Source organism: Erpetoichthys calabaricus, chromosome 4 (genome assembly GCF_900747795.2).
Source record: "Erpetoichthys calabaricus chromosome 4, fErpCal1.3, whole genome shotgun sequence".
NCBI lineage: Eukaryota > Metazoa > Chordata > Cladistia > Polypteriformes > Polypteridae > Erpetoichthys > Erpetoichthys calabaricus.
In genome coordinates, this window is record NC_041397.2 from 171,195,394 (window position 1) to 171,213,424 (window position 18,031).

Below are 18,031 nucleotides of genomic sequence, written 5' to 3' on the forward strand. Positions count from 1 at the left end.
TTAAAAAAATTAAAACTATAGCCATCGTGGTGACACAGTGGTAATGCTGCTGTCTCACAGTAAGGAGACCAGGGTTTGCATCCCTGCATGAAGTTTGCATGTTTTCCATGTGACTGCGCGGGTTCATTCCGGTTTCCTCCCACTGTCTGAAAATTTGCAGGTTAGGCTCTAGTATGTGTTTGGGGTGTGTGTGTCTATGTGTGTGTGTGTATGTGTTTGCCATACGATGGACTGGTGTCCTCTCCAGGGTTTATTCCTGCCTTTTGCCCAACGCTACCTGGGATAGGCTCCAGCACTGCCCACGACCCTAGTCTAGATTTAAGCAGGTTTTGTAAATGACGTAACATATCCATGTGATAGGGAAAGGAGCTTAAGGCTGTACAAAGTTCAAAATAAAGTTATCCATTAGATTGAAATAAGAAAAATATTGATAAACATTATGTTTGCTGCAGTGGGTTTAGGGATGAAAAATGCATATTGTAAACCTATTATTATGCGCTCTGACCCCCAAAGAGGTGAGGAGCATGCACTGATACCACACGTTGCTTCACCCACCACATGGATCCCAGATTAGGATCTGAGTGCAGCCATGCAGCAGGTGACACCTCAGCACCACACTAGTTCAGACAGAATGGAACAGTGTGAGTTTTTTTATGGTGGCTGGAGTGCCAATTTTGCCACCAACCCCCAGGTTTTTACCTGGAGGTTGGAGGGCCTACTTGCAGGGCTAGATATAGATTAATGTCATACTCGGGAGGGAGCAGTTGCAGGTTAAGGGTCTTGCTCAAGGGCCCAATGAAGTAGAGATACTTTTGGTATTTTCGGGATTTGAACCAGCAACCTTCTGATTACCAGTGCAGACCCCTAGCCTCAGTGCCACCACTCTGCCCCAGATCATGCAAAAAGTCAATTTCCCCTCAGGGATTAGAAAAGTATATCAAATTAATTTTATTATTATTATTATTAGCTGCTGTTAATATTTTATTAAAGCAAGGAGTGAACATACCCAGCTTTCAGGTCGAATGCTCTGTTAATATTATTGCATTCCGCAGCACTCCACTCAGAATGGAGTACCCGTTTATAAACATAAGGTAGACAGTTTTCTATACCAATGATTAGATTATTCTCAAACAACACAAATAATTATAACAAAATTAAAATGCTCCTGTTTGGTCTCTAGCAGTACATTTCATCCAGTCCACAATACAATTAAAGTGGCATTAGACACCAATGGCTCCAATGCAACTATTTCCATTATAGCAGGATTGCCATAGTGTTCTGGCCCTTTAAGTCCATTATTATTTTGAGGATGCAGAGAGCCCAATAGCCAGCTCAGGGCTGGAGTCTGATGTCCCTAGTCCTAATGGAGGTCAACTCCTGACCCGGAGATAGTTATGGGTGGACCAGATGTATTTCCCCAAATATACTGGTATAATATTTGATCTTATGTGTGTAGTCATTCTGCCAGATATGATAAGATGAAAAAGAGGCTCAACACTAAAATATCATGTCAGGGAGAGAAATTTGGGTAAAAAGGAGGGGGTGCTTCAAAGCAACCCTGCTTACCCAGACAAAAAGACCATACTTATCAAAAGGGTGTAATTATTAAATAAATCAAGCTTACAGTGTAACTGAACGTACAAAGAACACAGACAAGAAGGAAAACTTGCTTACACTATGGACCTACTTACACAAGTCTCAAAACCTGTCTTCATGGAGGGATAACTTCCCCACTTGTCCACCTCAAAGTATTGCACGCAACACTCCTCTTATCTCTCTCTCTCTCTCAAACCACCCTCTTTCTATCCTTGTCTCTCCCTCTCTCCTTCTAGTTATATTGGTCTTTTTTTGAATTGGCATGTCTGCAGAGATTCCTTCAGACAACAAGGTGCCATAAAGGAGGATTAATTTTTTGAGTTTGTAAAAACTGGTCTCTTATCATATCACCAGAAGCTACGCTTTCCCTAAAACTATGCACATACATCTCTCTCTCTCTCTCTCTTTGGGTCAGGATGCTGACCCTGTCTATTGGATGCAAGAAAGCATATCCTTTGTTCTTGGAAGCTTTCCAAATAGTTGTGGAGCTGGACACCGTGAACTATCTCCAAGTTCCAGCCCATCAAGCTTAGATTCTATGACACTGACTGCGACTTGTAGAAGAAGAAGCCATATTTCAAGAAATGAATTTTACTATTCATATTCTTGTGCTAGAAAGAGACATAATTTTCCCTATAAACTGACAGAACACACATCAAAAACCCTAAAAGCGAGTTCACAAAAACAAACCAAAAATAACATTCTTTATTTGAACCTGGAGCAATGACATGCAACTGAAACTGTTTATTGGTACCAAAATGAATTACGTTAAGTATATAGTAAATTGTTAATTGTGCTTAATTGTTACTGTGTGACAAGCCCATGATTAACTGTGTCAGGTAGAAGTCTAGGTTTTATTTTTATTTTTTATTTTCATTTGATATACTTTATTAATCCACAATGAGAAATTGTCTTGTTGCATGACTTTTGGGGGTCTGTAAGCTTTTAACTCAATTAAAGACAAAAACCTTATGTCATAGCCTAGCACTTTAGTCTTCTCTCAGCCACAACTGTACATTAAAATAAGTTGACTGAGGCATCACTCCAAAAATCCAGCAGTGAAATGCTATACTAAAAACTCCTAAAATCAAGAAAATGCAGAAGACCACTAAATGAACAAAGAATAGCCCATACTCTGTTATATGTTTGTCTGCTTTCTCTGTCTTGTGTACCATCTCTTATGTTGACATATGTAGTTATTTCTTTTCTGTAATCCTTGTGTTTATGAATTAATAAAACTCTTCTGTTATTTAAAATGAGTATGCTTCAGTTACCCCAATACAAGTCCAAAGGCTAGGAACTGCATCTACAGAGAGAGGTATGGAAATAAAAAGGATCCTTACCAAACTGTCTAATTAATTATTGTCATTGCCATATGCAAAACCTATACTTACATTGTAGTTAACTGATTAAAACAAACAAAAATCAATTGATACATTATGTGCTTTTTCTTCCCACATTTTCTTACAGCTTTAATGTGTTATACAAAATCTAGTGTGAAATATTCCCAATAATTTCACTATTCACACCTGAATAGTAATCTATAAAGTTGTTCTCTGCATGCATACGTTAAAATCAATGGACTAAAAGTCCTTGGTTGAAGAAAGGTTGGAACACGGTTTACAGAAGATCTCATTTTTAAAACTGAATGAATGGCAGCTGTCAAAATTATATTTACCATTAGTCAACTGGAAGGATTCTGGATCCACACGCAAACTAGAATTCCCCATGACATTGTCCTTGCGTAGATCTTCAATGATATAACTAATCTGATAAGCTAATTTGGGATTCATTGGATAAATATCTTCAACTTTGTTAGGATGAAGGCTAGGAGAGTCCAAGGTCTCGTTTGTCTTTTTCTTATCATCCACTTCAAATGTGATGGAAAACACAACTTCTACTGCATTGCTGTAGCAGGAAGATACAAGACAGTAAAGAAATTCAATTTGAAAATATGAAGCCAGAAATATCATACTGTAAATAAATCAAGAGATTATTATTGAAAATATTCTTAAAACTGTTAAATGGACATACAGTGGCATTACATTCTAGCATACGTAAGCAAAAGCACACACTGCTCATTTGTAATTTCCTTTACCATAAAAAAACACTTCCCCTATAGAATTTCCCATGTCTTACTTCTGTAAATTTATTTTAGACTGTTTCTTACATATAGATTAATATAGTAAATCAACAAGTGTCAGTTGTATCCACTCATAACAGGCTAACCTAGATTTGCCAACCAACTTAATATGCAAATCATTGGAATGTGAGCACAGGCAGAACACCCATGCCAGGCAGTTCTGTGGTACAGATATTGTTCTGTGTCAGACAGGGTCTTGTCCATGTATACATGATACAGTTTCTTTTCTTTAATTTTAAATCTTGAGTTGTTTTTTAAACATTATTTTATATATTTAGTTGTTAATTCTTCTTTTCATTTCATTTTACCTTTATTGCATTTTTGTAATATTGTCATACTGGTAATTTATAAAGTTTATCTAGTCATCTGCCCTGTCTGATTTATTTAGAACCAAGGGAGGCGTGGCCACCTGATCATGTGGCTGGGATGCTATCCCAGCTGGTATTTACAGGGAAGCTCCAGTTACAGTGCTGTGGCGCATCTGCATTTTGTTACATGTTTTAATCCTAATTGCGTTCTTGCTTTTGTTTTCATAATACTTACTTCAACCTCTGCTACATTACAAGGTACTGTTTATTTGGTTCTTTTTTTGTTTTTATCTTTTAGGCAAAACCTGGTTTTGCACTTTTTCCTGCTTTGCCTTTTTGTTATCCTGTTTCACTTCTAATAAATTCTTTAAGTATTTAGAAACATTATGATATTTTAAATACTTTGCCCCATTTTTGGGCTTGTACAGGTAGCAAGCCTATCTTTAGACTTTGGATGCCTGGGTCTGGCTGCCTAGGGTGAAACCTATTTTGGTGAAAAGCTGGTGTGCCTTTTGCATGTTTTTTTTTTTTTTTTTTGAGACCTGCATTCCCTTTTGTGCTTCATTGTGACAGGACTCACTGCAGATATTAGAGATGGATTGCACACTTAAGCGGAATGACAGGGTCTGTCAAAATGTTGGCAAATGCTGGCTACAGCTGCTAAATGGGGTTCGGACTTTGGATGTCTGCTTACGATGACAGATGCACTGCACTCATCCCTCACCCATACAGATATAGCAAGAACAAAGCCATCCAGACACTGGCAAGGCTGAGATCTGAAACAATGTATCCTGCAAGTAACTTCTGAAATTATATTTTAAAAGAATTCAAAGAAATTACCATGTAAGTGTTTGCAATTGGAATGATCAGAAGTAATAAGTGTAAAGACTTGAATAAATTGTTAAAAAACTTTCAACATGTTAACTTATCCATGTTTTACATATGCTTAATAAGTGTCAGAAAAATGTGAAAAATATAAGAACCACAATAAATTTACCTTTCAGGGTCCCGTTTCTTCCTAAAATATGTAAATGAAAAAAAAAAGAATGCATAATTAAAAATCAGTCTGTTTACATTTTGATATATTCTTATACATAACATTCTCAAACCAATCCAAAGTCACATTGGGCTTAAACCTGTGCCATTAGCTTTGGATGCAAAACAGGTACAAAGCTAATCCAGTTGTCTCTTAATAAATGGACCAGTTTACAGTTGTCAATCAGACTCAAATATACAATTCTTGTGTGAGCGGAAAACCAGAACATGGGGAGAGAAACCCACACAGATATGCACCAACATGCCACATATAAAAAATAATCATCTGAAAAAATATACTATTTTTGTTCGATAATTGTAAAAAACATCCTTTACTTTGCCTAAAATACTACACAATTATTATTAGCTAAACGCAAGACATTTTAGTTCACCCCTAAATTTCATATACATCTTACCTAAATTTGGTGACTTTTATGTTTTTAAATCCTGGCAGTCTTTGACGTGTGTTATCAAACTGTGCAAGAAAGGGAAAGGACAAGAGGAGAAAATAAAGACAACAGTAATAATTCATGTATTTGTATGGCTTCTCATTCAAGTTAGGCTGTCATTTGCAAGTTACTTTAATTTTTTTTAATACAGTTTCAAATTAAAATGTTCACCATAGGCCTTAAATATATATTCATTATATACACTGTGTATGAAACAATTAGTGCTTCTTAGAAGTCACATTACCTGAAATTCTGATCAGCAGAACCTGTAATTATTTATTAAAACAAAATAATAGGGGAGTAAACAAAATCATTCATTTTATTAAACTTGCTCTATCCAAACAACACCCGAAAGTTCTGATGAACAGCATTTTGTCCCATCTTTTGTCCTGTTCTCTCCCTCTAAAAGTGTTCCTGCCAGTCCAACCTTTAAATGCCGGATGTAGTTCAGGGACTATTAAGTCACAGCATCCTTCAGTCTCCCATGAAACTCCTGCATTCCTAAGTCCTAATATCCACATAAATATCAGGGAGCCAGGTAGCATACTTCTGGATAGTATTTCTGTTGTATTATTGATTGTGTCTTTAATTCTTTAGTATATTTTATTTTAAATGTAAAAGCTATTTTATTGTAGTATTGGCTCTTTTGTCCGAGTTCCTTTCCCCACTAATTAGCAGTTAGAGCCTTTAGGTGTGGCCTTGTTATTATTTCTGCCACAGCAAATTACAAAATAGGGGATGCAGGTCTCAAAGAAACACAACCCAGACCTGCTTTAAGCCTCACCCCAGGCAGCCTAACCCCAAACTCAAAATTTCTGCTACAGAGGCAAAAATATAACTTTAAAATATCCATCCATCCATCCATTTTCCAACCCGCTGAATCCGAACACAGGGTCACGGGGGTCTGCCGGAGCCAATCCCAGCCAACACAGGGCACAAGGCAGGGAACCAATCCTGGGTAGGGTGCCAACCCACCGCAGGACACACACAAACACACCCACACACCAAGCACACACCAGGGCCAATTTAGAATCGCCAATCCACCTAACCTGCATGTCTTTGGACTGTGGGAGGAAACCGGAGCGCCCGGAGGAAACCCACGCAGACACGGGGAGAACATGCAAACTCCACGCAGGGAGGACCCGGGAATCGAACCCAGGTCCCCAGGTGTCCCAACTGCGAGGCAGCAGCGCTACCCACTGCGCCACCGTGCCGCCCACTTTAAAATATACAAACATTAAAAATGGAAGAAAAAGAAACTGTAAACCTCCGGCCCAGGCCAACAAAGCAAAGTTTTTTATATATAAGGACGAATAAAAGAGAACCATAAAAGAGATCAAAAAAGAAAAAGAACAAAAGTAGGCTTTGCAAATAAATCCAAATACAGCAGCAATGAACTGCATCTTATATCAAAGCAGAGGTTGAAATCAATAAATCCAATTATCAAAATAAGATAGATCAAAAACAATAAAAGTCAGAATGATGAAGCTGCTGATCCACCTCCATAATTAGGTGGCCCTAAGGTTCTACATACAGGAGACAAGGCAAAGAACAAAGAAAACTAACATTTATAGTCTTCATATAACACAGTATTGAAAAATAATTAACATTAATAAACACCATTTTGAACAAATTAAAGGTAGACTGAACAAAACCATGAACAGAATTAATAACACAGTACATAAAATAATATTCAGGGAAAAAAACAAAAGGATTAAATAAAGAATGAGCCTTACAAGAGACCTCTGCCAAAGCATTAGAGACCTAGCTCTTGTCCTTGCTATTGTTATTCAGATCCTTTCTTGTCGTTCCCAATTACTGTGAGTTTTTCTTGGTCTTTTGAACATTTTTGTTTTGATCTTGGATGTTTACTTTTGTTCTTGATTTTTAACTGGCTTCTGCAGACTTGTTTTGGTAATCATCTTTTGTTTTGAGTATTTAAGTCTGGCATTTTGAATTATTTGATTAATAACTTTTTTTTTGGAATTTGTTATTATTTTTGTATCTTTAGAAATCTTTCTTGAACATATTTTGGTTCATTTTGCTTTATTGTATTTTTCATTATTGCAAGAAATATGTGAGGTTTTTATTTTAGGGCAGGGTTTTGAGTAGTTCTCCCTTTCCTTATATGATTTTGCAGGCCTCAGGCCTACGTTGGAGCATTCAGGTGCCTTGCTTGTTATTGAGGCCAAAAATCATAACTGTTGTCACCTAGTGGTTACATTATAATAACCTGGGGCCTCATGTATAAATTGTGTGTACGCACAAAAATGTTGCATACTCCCATTCCCACGCTCACTAAACTAAACTTGGCATAATAAAGCCACGCACATTCTCACGCCAGCTCAAACCATTGCATACACAGGTTTTCAGCTCAGTTTTACAAATTGCCGGTACCCAGCATCAAAGCAATGCTACTGTTCCTATGTGATTTCCCTTTATTTATTTGATTCACATCCTTGACATGGCTTTATCAAATACACTGAAATTTAACCGCATATTGTTTTTTAGTTTATTGCATCTGATTGTAATCAACCTGTAACTATATAATGATGTGTGGAATGGCCAAACTATTTCAAGTACTATAGCTGCTGTAGTGTTGTTACTCTCAATGCACCACATGGAGTATTTTAACCCACTGTATCTGAGTGGGGAATCATAGCTCTACAGCAGCTGATCCGAAAGCTCTACAGCAGATTGATTGTCAAGAGCAGAGAGAATTATTGGTATACATCATCAAGCACATGCTGCCTCAGCCATGCGCACAGTCTATTGAACTGCTCTCAAACAGCAAATGCTTCAAAGCCTTTCCTGAACAGACCTTGCGGTTCAGAAACAGTTTCATCCCAAGAGCTATAAACGCACTCAATTCATCTATCAAGTGCTCCTGGTAGAACTGTTTGTATTTTTAAGTACATTTACCTCACTGTAAACTTGCATTTTTTAATTTTTTTATCGTATTATTATTATTATTGTTGCTGTTGTTGTTATTCTACCATTTTAGAGGAAAATAAGTTTATGGAGAGATTTGCAAATTGAATCTCAATGTACCATAGAATAACAATAAAGAAATTCAATTCAACAGAGAGCACGTATTTACAGATGATGATAACTGGCTTTCAAGTCGATTTACATTTCCAGGCGCTATCTTCTTGGAGCTCTTGATATCATTTTACGATGAAATGCAGTAAAGTATGTTTATTACATTATACAGATACAATTTTTAACTTCATTTAAATAACATGTACTGTTATTAAACGTGTGGACACGGTGGGCAACATTAGCGATGAGCTGGTGCCCCGTTCAGGGATTGTTCCTGCCTTGCGCTCTATGCTTGCTGGGACTGGCGCGACCCTGGATGGATAGATGGATGGAATAGTTAAACATGTACTGCAAAAATATTTCAATGTTCTTTAAAAGTTTTGAAGAATTGGTGTTCTAAGCTTACAGATGGCTTAACATCTATTACAGAGCTGATTGTGTGGCGATTGGTTACTTGGAGAAAGAAAAGGAAGGACAGGAATTGTGGTTAGTTCATTTGAAAGAAACAGTACTGCTGCAATAAATTATTTCAAGACTGAAAGCTCGGTGAGTCCAACTAAGCCCAAGATAGTCAGAAAAGAGCCTGGGTAATATGTTTGAACAGGATGCATGACTGTCCTGTTGGACTGTTTGTTAAGCATGAGTGGCAGAGATTAGTTGAAGTCTTTCTTTAGGGTTTGTCGAAAAGTATCATCAAGAACATTGGCAGTGGTCAGTATGTACATGTTGTCCAATCAGCCACCAAAGTTGAAATGGCAGATGCAAAGTCGAATTCAAAATAAAACCAAGTCAAAATCCAAAGCCTTTTCCCTGTATTTGTTGGTCTCTTACTAGGGTTTCCATTCTATATTTTAAAGTTTAGATTCTTTTTCCTGCATGTGATGTGCCTAGCAGCATGTAGCATCTAAAGTTCCCAAATAGGCGGCATCCATGAGAATAAACACTGTCAACTTGACCCCTGAACCCGGAAAAATAACAGGGAGATGAAGATAAACAAAAAAGGGTGGTTTTATTAGCTACTACCTAGTGTATACTGATATAGGTGATTTGGCACACTTTATTAATCCCCATGGGAAACTGTCTTTTTGCTTAACCTTTGAAAATCAGCCATAATACAGGGCCCCTTAACAAAAGATACAAAAATATTTAAAGATTAGAGTCTCTCTGGGCTTACTTAACACAATAGGTGGTACCTTCCCTAACCTGACAAGTGGATGTTCCCCTCCCACCATAAATTCCACAAGTTTCAGCAGAGGGTATTGGTACACACCTAGTCATGGGAGGAGAACAAATTAAGTCAAAATCCAGCACTAACTGAAAGAAGTTTCCTAATAAAAAAGAAAAAAAAATAAGGAATACAGACCAAACTTCTTAGTATTAATCAAAATACATGGTTAATGACCTCTGGGCACCACCATCTTTTACAGAGAAAAGGACATGACATAATTACAATGCAACATCCTGTCATATGATTAGCAAAAACCCTGACAATCATGAACAAGATAGCAGCAGCATCTGTGTGTATTGGCATGAGCTAACAGCAGCTATTTTTATGAGTCAGGGACTAGGAGATAAAAACAAAACAAAATTAATGAAGCAGGGATCAGAACTGGATATTCTCAGGATTATTGTGAGTTTTGAAAAACCAGTGACCTTATATATAAAGTCTTGCTTAGATTCCATACTAAATTTTTGCTTACGCTAGAAAGGCAAAAAGTCAAAAATCAGATTTATGACACTGTGTGTACGCCACATGCCATGCCAAGTTCCTTTATAAACATCAATACACTTCGTGCACAAGCTTTTAGTGACTCCCCATCACCTTTTACTAAGCACCATGTATGGCCTTTTTTGAATATTTATATATAGTCATATGAAAAAGTTTGGGAACCTCTCTCAGCCTGCATAATAATTTACTGTACTTTCAACAAAACAGATAACAGTGGAATGTCTCATTTCCTAGGAACATCTGAGTACTGGGGTGTTTTCCGAACAAAGATTTTTAGTGAAGTAGTATTTAGTTGTATGAAATTAAATCAAATGTGAAAAACTGGCTGTGCAAAAATTTGGGTACCCTTATAATTTTGCTGGTTTGAATGCATGTAACTGCTCAATACTGAATACTTGCAACACCAACACAGTTTTCAATCATGACAAAAGGTATTTAAGGTAGTCAATTGCAAGTTGTGCTTCCCTTTGACTCTCCTCTGAAAAGTGACAGAATGGGATCCTCAAAGCAACTTTCTAAAAATCTGAAAACAAAGATTGTTCAGTATCATGGTTTAGGAGAAGGCTACAAAAAGCTATCTCAGAGGTTTAAACTGTCAGTTGTTGTTAAACCCAGGTCTGGCAGGTCAAGAAAAATACAGGAGCGGCATATGTGCAGGATTGTGAGAATGGTTACAGACAACCCACAGATCACCTCCAAGGACCTGCAAGAACATCTTGCTGCAGATGGTGTATCTGTACATCGTTCTACAATTCAGCACAATTTGCACAAAGAACATCTGTATGGCAGGGTGATGAGAAAGAAGCCCTTTCTGCACTCACGCCACAAACAGAGTCACTTGTTGTATGAAAATGCTCATTTAGACAAGCCAGATTCATTTTGGAACAAAGTGCTTTGGACAGATGAGAGAAAAATTGAGTTATTTGGTCATAACAAAAAGCACATTGCATGGCAGAATAGGAACACTGCATTCCAAGAAAAGCACCTGATACCTACTGTCAAATTTGGTGGAGGTTCCATCATGCTGTGGGGCTGTGTGGCTTGTTCAGGGACTGGGGCACTTGTTAAAGTCGAGGGTTGGATGAATTCAACCCAATATCAACAAATTCTTCAGGGTAATGTTCAAGCATCAATCACAAAGTTGAAGTTACGCAGGGGTTGGATATTCCAACAAGACAATGACCCAAAACACAGTTCAAAATCTGCAAAGGCATTCATGCAGAGGGAGAAGTACAATGTTCTGGAATGGCCGTCACAGTCCCCTGACTTAAATATCATCGAAAATTTATGAGATGATTTGAAGCAGGCTGTCTATGCTCGGCAGCCATCAAATTTAACTGAACTGGAGAGGTTTTGTATGGAAGAATGGTCAAAAATACCTCCATCCAGAATCCAGACACTCATCAAAGGCTATAGGAGGCATCTAGAGGCTGTTATATTTGCAAAAGGAGGCTCAACTAAGCATTGATGTAATATCTCTGTTGGGGTGCCCAAATTTATGCACCTGTCTAATTTTGTTATGATGCATATTGCATATTTTCTGTTAATTCAATAAACTTAATGTCACTGCTGAAATACTACTGTTTCCATAAGGCATGTCATATATTAAAAGGAAGTTGATACTTTGAAAGTTTAACCAACGATAAACAAAAATCCAAAGAATTAAGAGGGGTTTCCAAACATTTTCATGACTGTATTCATCATTTATTTATTTTCAAACCATGGGAAAACACAAAAAACAAAACCTTAGTGAATGTGAACTTAAGGTTACTGACATGGGCAGAGTTTAAGGTGTGGCCAGGGAGCCTGCGCCCCCATCAACAGATGCAATATGTTACAAAAATAAGTCTCAAATAAAGGGAACTTTTTTCATCAGTTTTTTTAAGGTCACAGTTAATCAATGAATTTGCTGCACAGTGACACAGCGCTGCTGTCTCATAGTAACAAGTCTGGGGGTTGTGCCCTGAGTGCTCCCTGCCTGGAAGTTGCATGTCGGTCCCCATGAGTTTGCTCCAGTATCCTCCGACATAACAATAGTTCCAACATATGCAGGTTAGGTGAACTGGCGATGCTAAAACATCCCTTGATGTATGTGTATGTGTGTGTTCACCCTATGATGAGCTGACACTCTGTTCAGAGGCTGTCCCTGTTTGCGCCCATTGCTTGCTAAGACAGGCTCCAGCTGCTCCCTGCCCTGGATAAGTAGGTTTATAGGAGGGACTATTGTCTGTCCTGCCCAAAGCAACTCTGACTTACATGTCACCAATCCTTAACCAGACAGATTAATACTCTGCATAATTTCAATTACAGGTTAGTTCGCTGTTTCAGATTTAGGTTGAGAGAGATTATTTCAACTTGAATATGTTGGATATATGAGCTCCTGTAAGCAAAACAAATCCTCAGTAGTAAGCACAAGCATCAAAACTTTAGTGGCTACAGCATATGCCTACCTGTACAAACAGAGGTGTAGTGGTCTGAGCAAATCTTTATCGCACACCTTCTTGCAAAATATTAAAATAACAAAAATGTGATGTGTTTTTTTTTTTTGATGAAACAGACAAATAACATAAAACGCTCCACCTTTCATATCAGTTAACTGAATGTTAAGCTATGTTTACATTTTTCAACTTCTTAAAATAAACAAGGGCTTATTTTGACACAGTTAAAAATACACTGACAAACTTAAAAACATGTTTTTAAAACATAATGTTAATTATATTTGTATACTTTTTTTGTGCTGATGACTAGATTATAAGCCATTTTATAAGCTGATTTAGACTTCCAAGAGCTGCCCTCTTGGTGTTATATGCTGAACTGGAGCCTGCATTACAGAGGCCATCATGCATAAATCATGCAATCTCAGTTCTGGTCACCGCTTTTGTCATTGAAATGCACGATGAAGTGAGATTTAGGAGACTGGGGCTGCAGCCTATTTCAGGCCATTCAGGACAGGTTGTGGGCCATCAAATGCCCAGGTAGTATACTAGCAATAGAAACTCCAATGGCCATGCCAGTAATGGAGTTGTCATCACTTTGGGACATTATACCTCTTAGCAATAAAAGATTCTGGGGGTTTATAAATAACGGCAGAAGTCCATCCAAATGAAATCTGTAAAATGAGAATGCTAAAGTGCAGGTTGTCCCTCTGCTGATCATAGAGAGAGAGACCACACATGGTAGTTGGAGCATCACTGACAGTTCTGGGAGCTTAACATTAAGAAAAGGGTTGTTGGGAACAGCTGAAATATGACAAACATTTGGCACAGGGCAGCTGCGATGCACTGTAGGGCTGCATGACCCCTTTAATGGTAAACTGGGGTTCAAAAATGCAGGAAGACCTAGGACTGCCATAAAGAGTTCCATGAGCTCAGCCCAGAAATAATTGTCAGATGGGGCTTAACAGCTTTCTGAGCTTGAAGATGAAGGAGAACAGATGGTGTCAAAAGCTCAGCTGCTCTCTTGGCACCCCATGTGATTAGTAAGGGAAAAATCACTTTAGAAAGGCCATTGGCCAGCAGGTCATTTTCTTTGTTTGGTTTTGTCTCTACAGTACTTTTATATACTATAACACAGTATGTACACTGTATCTGTGTGTATATATATATATACTGTAATATAAAATATATATATATACAAGTTTTTTGTACATTTTAATCTCTTTAGTCTGAACAGGGATTATAATAGCTCAAGAGTGACCCCTATCATTGACTAAGTATATAGAAGTGATTTTTTATATGTTCATATTATATGATGTTTATATCTTTGAAATTGAACTGTCTGTGTTATATTACATGAACTTTTGAGTTTTATTTAAACTGTACTATTCTTAATGGGCTAATATGTCGCAGTGCACTTTACAGAAAGATAATTAAATTGATGTTTTCTTGGTTGCATTTGATTTTCACAAATTTGAATATGCATATTTATTTAAAAAACATTGAAAACAAAAAAGAAAGAAAGTGAAATTAAAATAAAAGCATGCATACAGCTGCAAGAAAGATTTTGAAACCTTTGGAATTCTATGTACTCCTTCATGAATGGTTACAAAAAGCAATCTGCTCTTCATCTGCAAGGGTTTATTCCTAGACAATATATAATTGTGCATAAATGTATGCAATGTATTTTATGTATTTACAATACTAGCAGCATTATTACTTTAAAGTGTAGCTTTACATTTAGTCCAGCTTCCATAGTCATGTAGTTAGAAAGCAGATGTTCCTTGGATATCAGGTCTTAGGGGAAAAGGGTCACATGATATGGCTCTTCTTCATATTTATATGTATTAGTTGTGTTTCCCAGGGACTAATAATGTGTTGAACAATAAACATACTAAGAAGTCATGTGATTCACTGCCTATATAAACTGCTGTGAATGTATAATTTTTTTTGCCTTCTCTCCTGCTTTACTTGATGATCCAGATGATCCACATGGTGTTATGTGATTGTAAATGCAGGCAAATGCTTTTCCCAGCTCTTTTTATCACCAGTTTGTAAAAGTAATAAAACTTTATCTAGACCTGCAATGACAATTCCTGCCTGTTATCACCTCCAGCAGTTTAAAGACTTGGGCTGGCAGTTTTAGCATTCTCACATTGAAGTCATAATAAGCAATCTGGACAGTCTGATTAAACAGACTTATAATGGTGTATTACATTTGTCAGAGCTGCTACCGCCTCATAGCTCCAAGGAATCAAGGCTCAGTTTCTGTCCCAGCCACGGTGTCATTTTCCCCACGTTTATTGGTTACTTACAGATGTTATAGTTTTGCACATTTTTCCAAACTGCTCTAGTTTGAGAAGTGGTGGTGTGTGAATGCATGAAGTTAACTTGCTGCCTGACTGTGAGTGGTTGATTTTTCTGAAATGGAGGATCAAGGCAAGTGACATTAGGACACTACCAAAATAATCACCCCACTCTACAACTGAGCATATTCTTAATTGTCAGTAGAGTTAAATGCTTTTTGTGGTTCAGCCTACAGGTCAGTAAGTGCCCCCATAAGGGAAGCAGTTATTTGGCATGTAATCTAATGCCATATGCCAGTATCTCACCAGTTGTGGACAGCACATTAAAGTTGATCATCTTTGTTTTCCAAACAGTACTAGAACAAATTGTCAAATTATTGATATTCATTAAACTTCTCCATGTAACATCTTGTCAGACAGTCCCGAACAGTCAAACTGCAATTAAAATGCTATTATTTTAACCTAGAGTTGATGAACACACTTATTGTATGCATAAGTGAGATGACCGAATAACTAAATCAGTTAAAACAGTGAGTCCTAGTCTCACAGGGCCAGATGTGATACTGAAATAAGAATACACGTCTGAGGACAGCCCATTAAGAAGTGTGTAGTAAACAGCTGTGCTGCAAAGGCTACACTCACAGGGCTTCTTCTGTTCCCAGTTCCTACAGTCCGTGTGTTTTAAACCCACACTGGGGTTTCAGGGTAAGAGCAAAAGATACAAACAAAAGACTTGACACTGACAAGAAATAAAAAGCTAAAACTGCTGTTGTCATTTCATTATCTCAGTATAACTGGGTTAAATGAAGCTTAATAATTAATTTCAACATTGTAATGAATGCTGCAGTAGTGTAGTGGAGAGAAACACAAACACACACACGTAGACTACTGCAGCTACTTGGCTCCACACGTGAGAATTTCCTCTGTCTGCTATGATATCTTTCTGTCATTTGAACCATTGCATCACTTGTGAAGAGGGGGGCCGAACACATCCCTAGAAGAAGCAGTCGCTCCTATGAAACCCCCTCTTAAACAGTGAAATAATGGGAAACAAATAGTGTTTTACCTCCTCTTTGCTCAATTAGCTGCTGGCTTGCTGCTGCTGCCATGCCGCGTGATCTGCATCCCGCGTGGCGCTTCGAACATTTAACAGCCTGTACAGCAGCTGTCCTTGTGTCTTATTGCCTTGTCTCTCTTCTCCCCCAGACATCCTCTGCTTTATTCTTTATGCTTTATTATGCTGTTTGCGAATAAAGTTTATGTTTCTTGAAAACCCTGAATGACTCTGTGCAACTGTGTGACCCAAGCCTGACACTCTATATGACATAACAACAACAAACAGAATTTAGATAAAAATTGTGGTCTATGTGTTTAGACGCTGTGGCTATTTTATCATGGCATGTTTACATTTCCAATTAAACAGTAATGTTAAATTTCATTAGTTAATCATTTAGACGTACAGTCAGAAGGTGGATGTTGTGCACCCTTATCTGTGCACCTGCTGGTGTTGGTTGGTAGAATTGTTGATTCGGGTTTTTTGAATACTAAAACCTGCATCCCCTGTGGCTCTTTGTTATCCGCTCTCTTAACGGCAATCCTTTTAACAGAGTGTGACATACCATTTACTTCAAATGTACATTTTCAAGTTCATATTTTCAGGAATATAACTAACAGTTCTTTCAAGCTTACATCGATTTCTATCTTGCCTGAAGAAGGGGCCTGAGTTGCCTCAAAAGCTTGCATATTGTAATCTTTTTAGTTAGATAATAAAAGGTGTCATTTTGCTTGGCTTTTCTCTACAATAATGTTGTAATGCTGAGTAAAAGAGTGCACACATAGCAGCTGCGACAACGTATTGTTCACTTTTATCATTCGTCCATTGATGACGTTGAATGCCAATGTATAATCTGATGCTACAGAAAAGTTTTTCCCTTGCAACAGGTTATGTTTATTTTTAAAATGTGCAATGTGCTTTTAGGAGATTTTTTTTCCACTCTAGACAGTTCATCGTAAATAGAAACCTGCTATATGTTGGACCAGATTACCTAACAGCACCTCTGCTATTTGCAGTTCAAAATCACCACCCCTACTCTGAGTGTCACTTTCATGAGGTGTTGGATTGGTTTAGAACTATGAGCTGGGGTGCAAGCAATGTATGCAGAAAACTGTCATGACTGGAAGTGCAGGCAGACCATGAACTCAGTGAGCCGTCTAATTGTTCCTACCCAGCTTTAAGTAAAATTCACTTGTGGCCGTCTCCAATACATATAATATATACGTCTGGCTTCAGTGAGACTAAGTAAATCCAGTGAGCATATCACTTCTTCAGCAGGCAGAAACTTTAACAAAGTGTGGAGACATTCAACCAAAAGGAAGGGAGAATTCTAAAAGAGAGTCCACATTTGGCACAACAACTTTAAAGCCCTGTATCCTATCATCCGAAAATCTTGTTTAATGAGTATAAATTAGTCCAGCATATGTGAGCATGGTGAACATATATGTAGTAGCCATCAGTCCAGGACTGTTTTCTGCTCTGCACAAGTTTATTTACTTTTATTTTTCGATGTGAATTTATCTTGATTTTTCAGAGATGGAACTGACATCAAAATGTACCTGATCACAGGCATGCTCTGCCTGCTCTGGTGTACATTTGTGCAAGGGACTGTGATTTTAAAGCTTTAAAGAAGAATGGTAGCATTAGCACTAAAAATAAATTTGGATGTAGCACTCTGCTTTGTTGATACATGTATAAACGGTGCGTACGCACAAAAATGTTGTGTAAACCCATTTCCACGCTCAAATGTATAAAACCTAAACTTGGCATAAAGCCATGCACATTTTCACGGTAGCTCCAACCCTGGCGTACGCAAGTTCTCCGCTCGGTTTTGCAAACTGGCGGCACCCAACGTCAAAGCAATGCTACTGTTCCAGTGTGGTTTCCCTTTGTTTTTTAGATCCACATCCCTGACACGGCTTTATAAATATACT

The 18,031-nt window shown here is 37.7% G+C and overlaps 1 protein-coding gene across 1 annotated transcript in view; it reads right to left on the reverse strand.

Moving 5' to 3' along the window:
- impg2a (interphotoreceptor matrix proteoglycan 2a) overlaps positions 1-18,031 on the reverse strand; it is a 304,601-nt gene that overhangs the window by 262,086 nt on the left and 24,484 nt on the right. The window contains exons 7-9 of the mRNA XM_051926629.1: positions 5,499-5,557; positions 5,045-5,065; positions 3,275-3,504 (exon numbers count right to left, since the gene is read on the reverse strand). Of these exons, the coding sequence (XP_051782589.1) occupies positions 3,275-3,504; positions 5,045-5,065; positions 5,499-5,557 (310 nt within the window). The remainder of the gene's footprint in view (positions 1-3,274; positions 3,505-5,044; positions 5,066-5,498; positions 5,558-18,031) is intronic.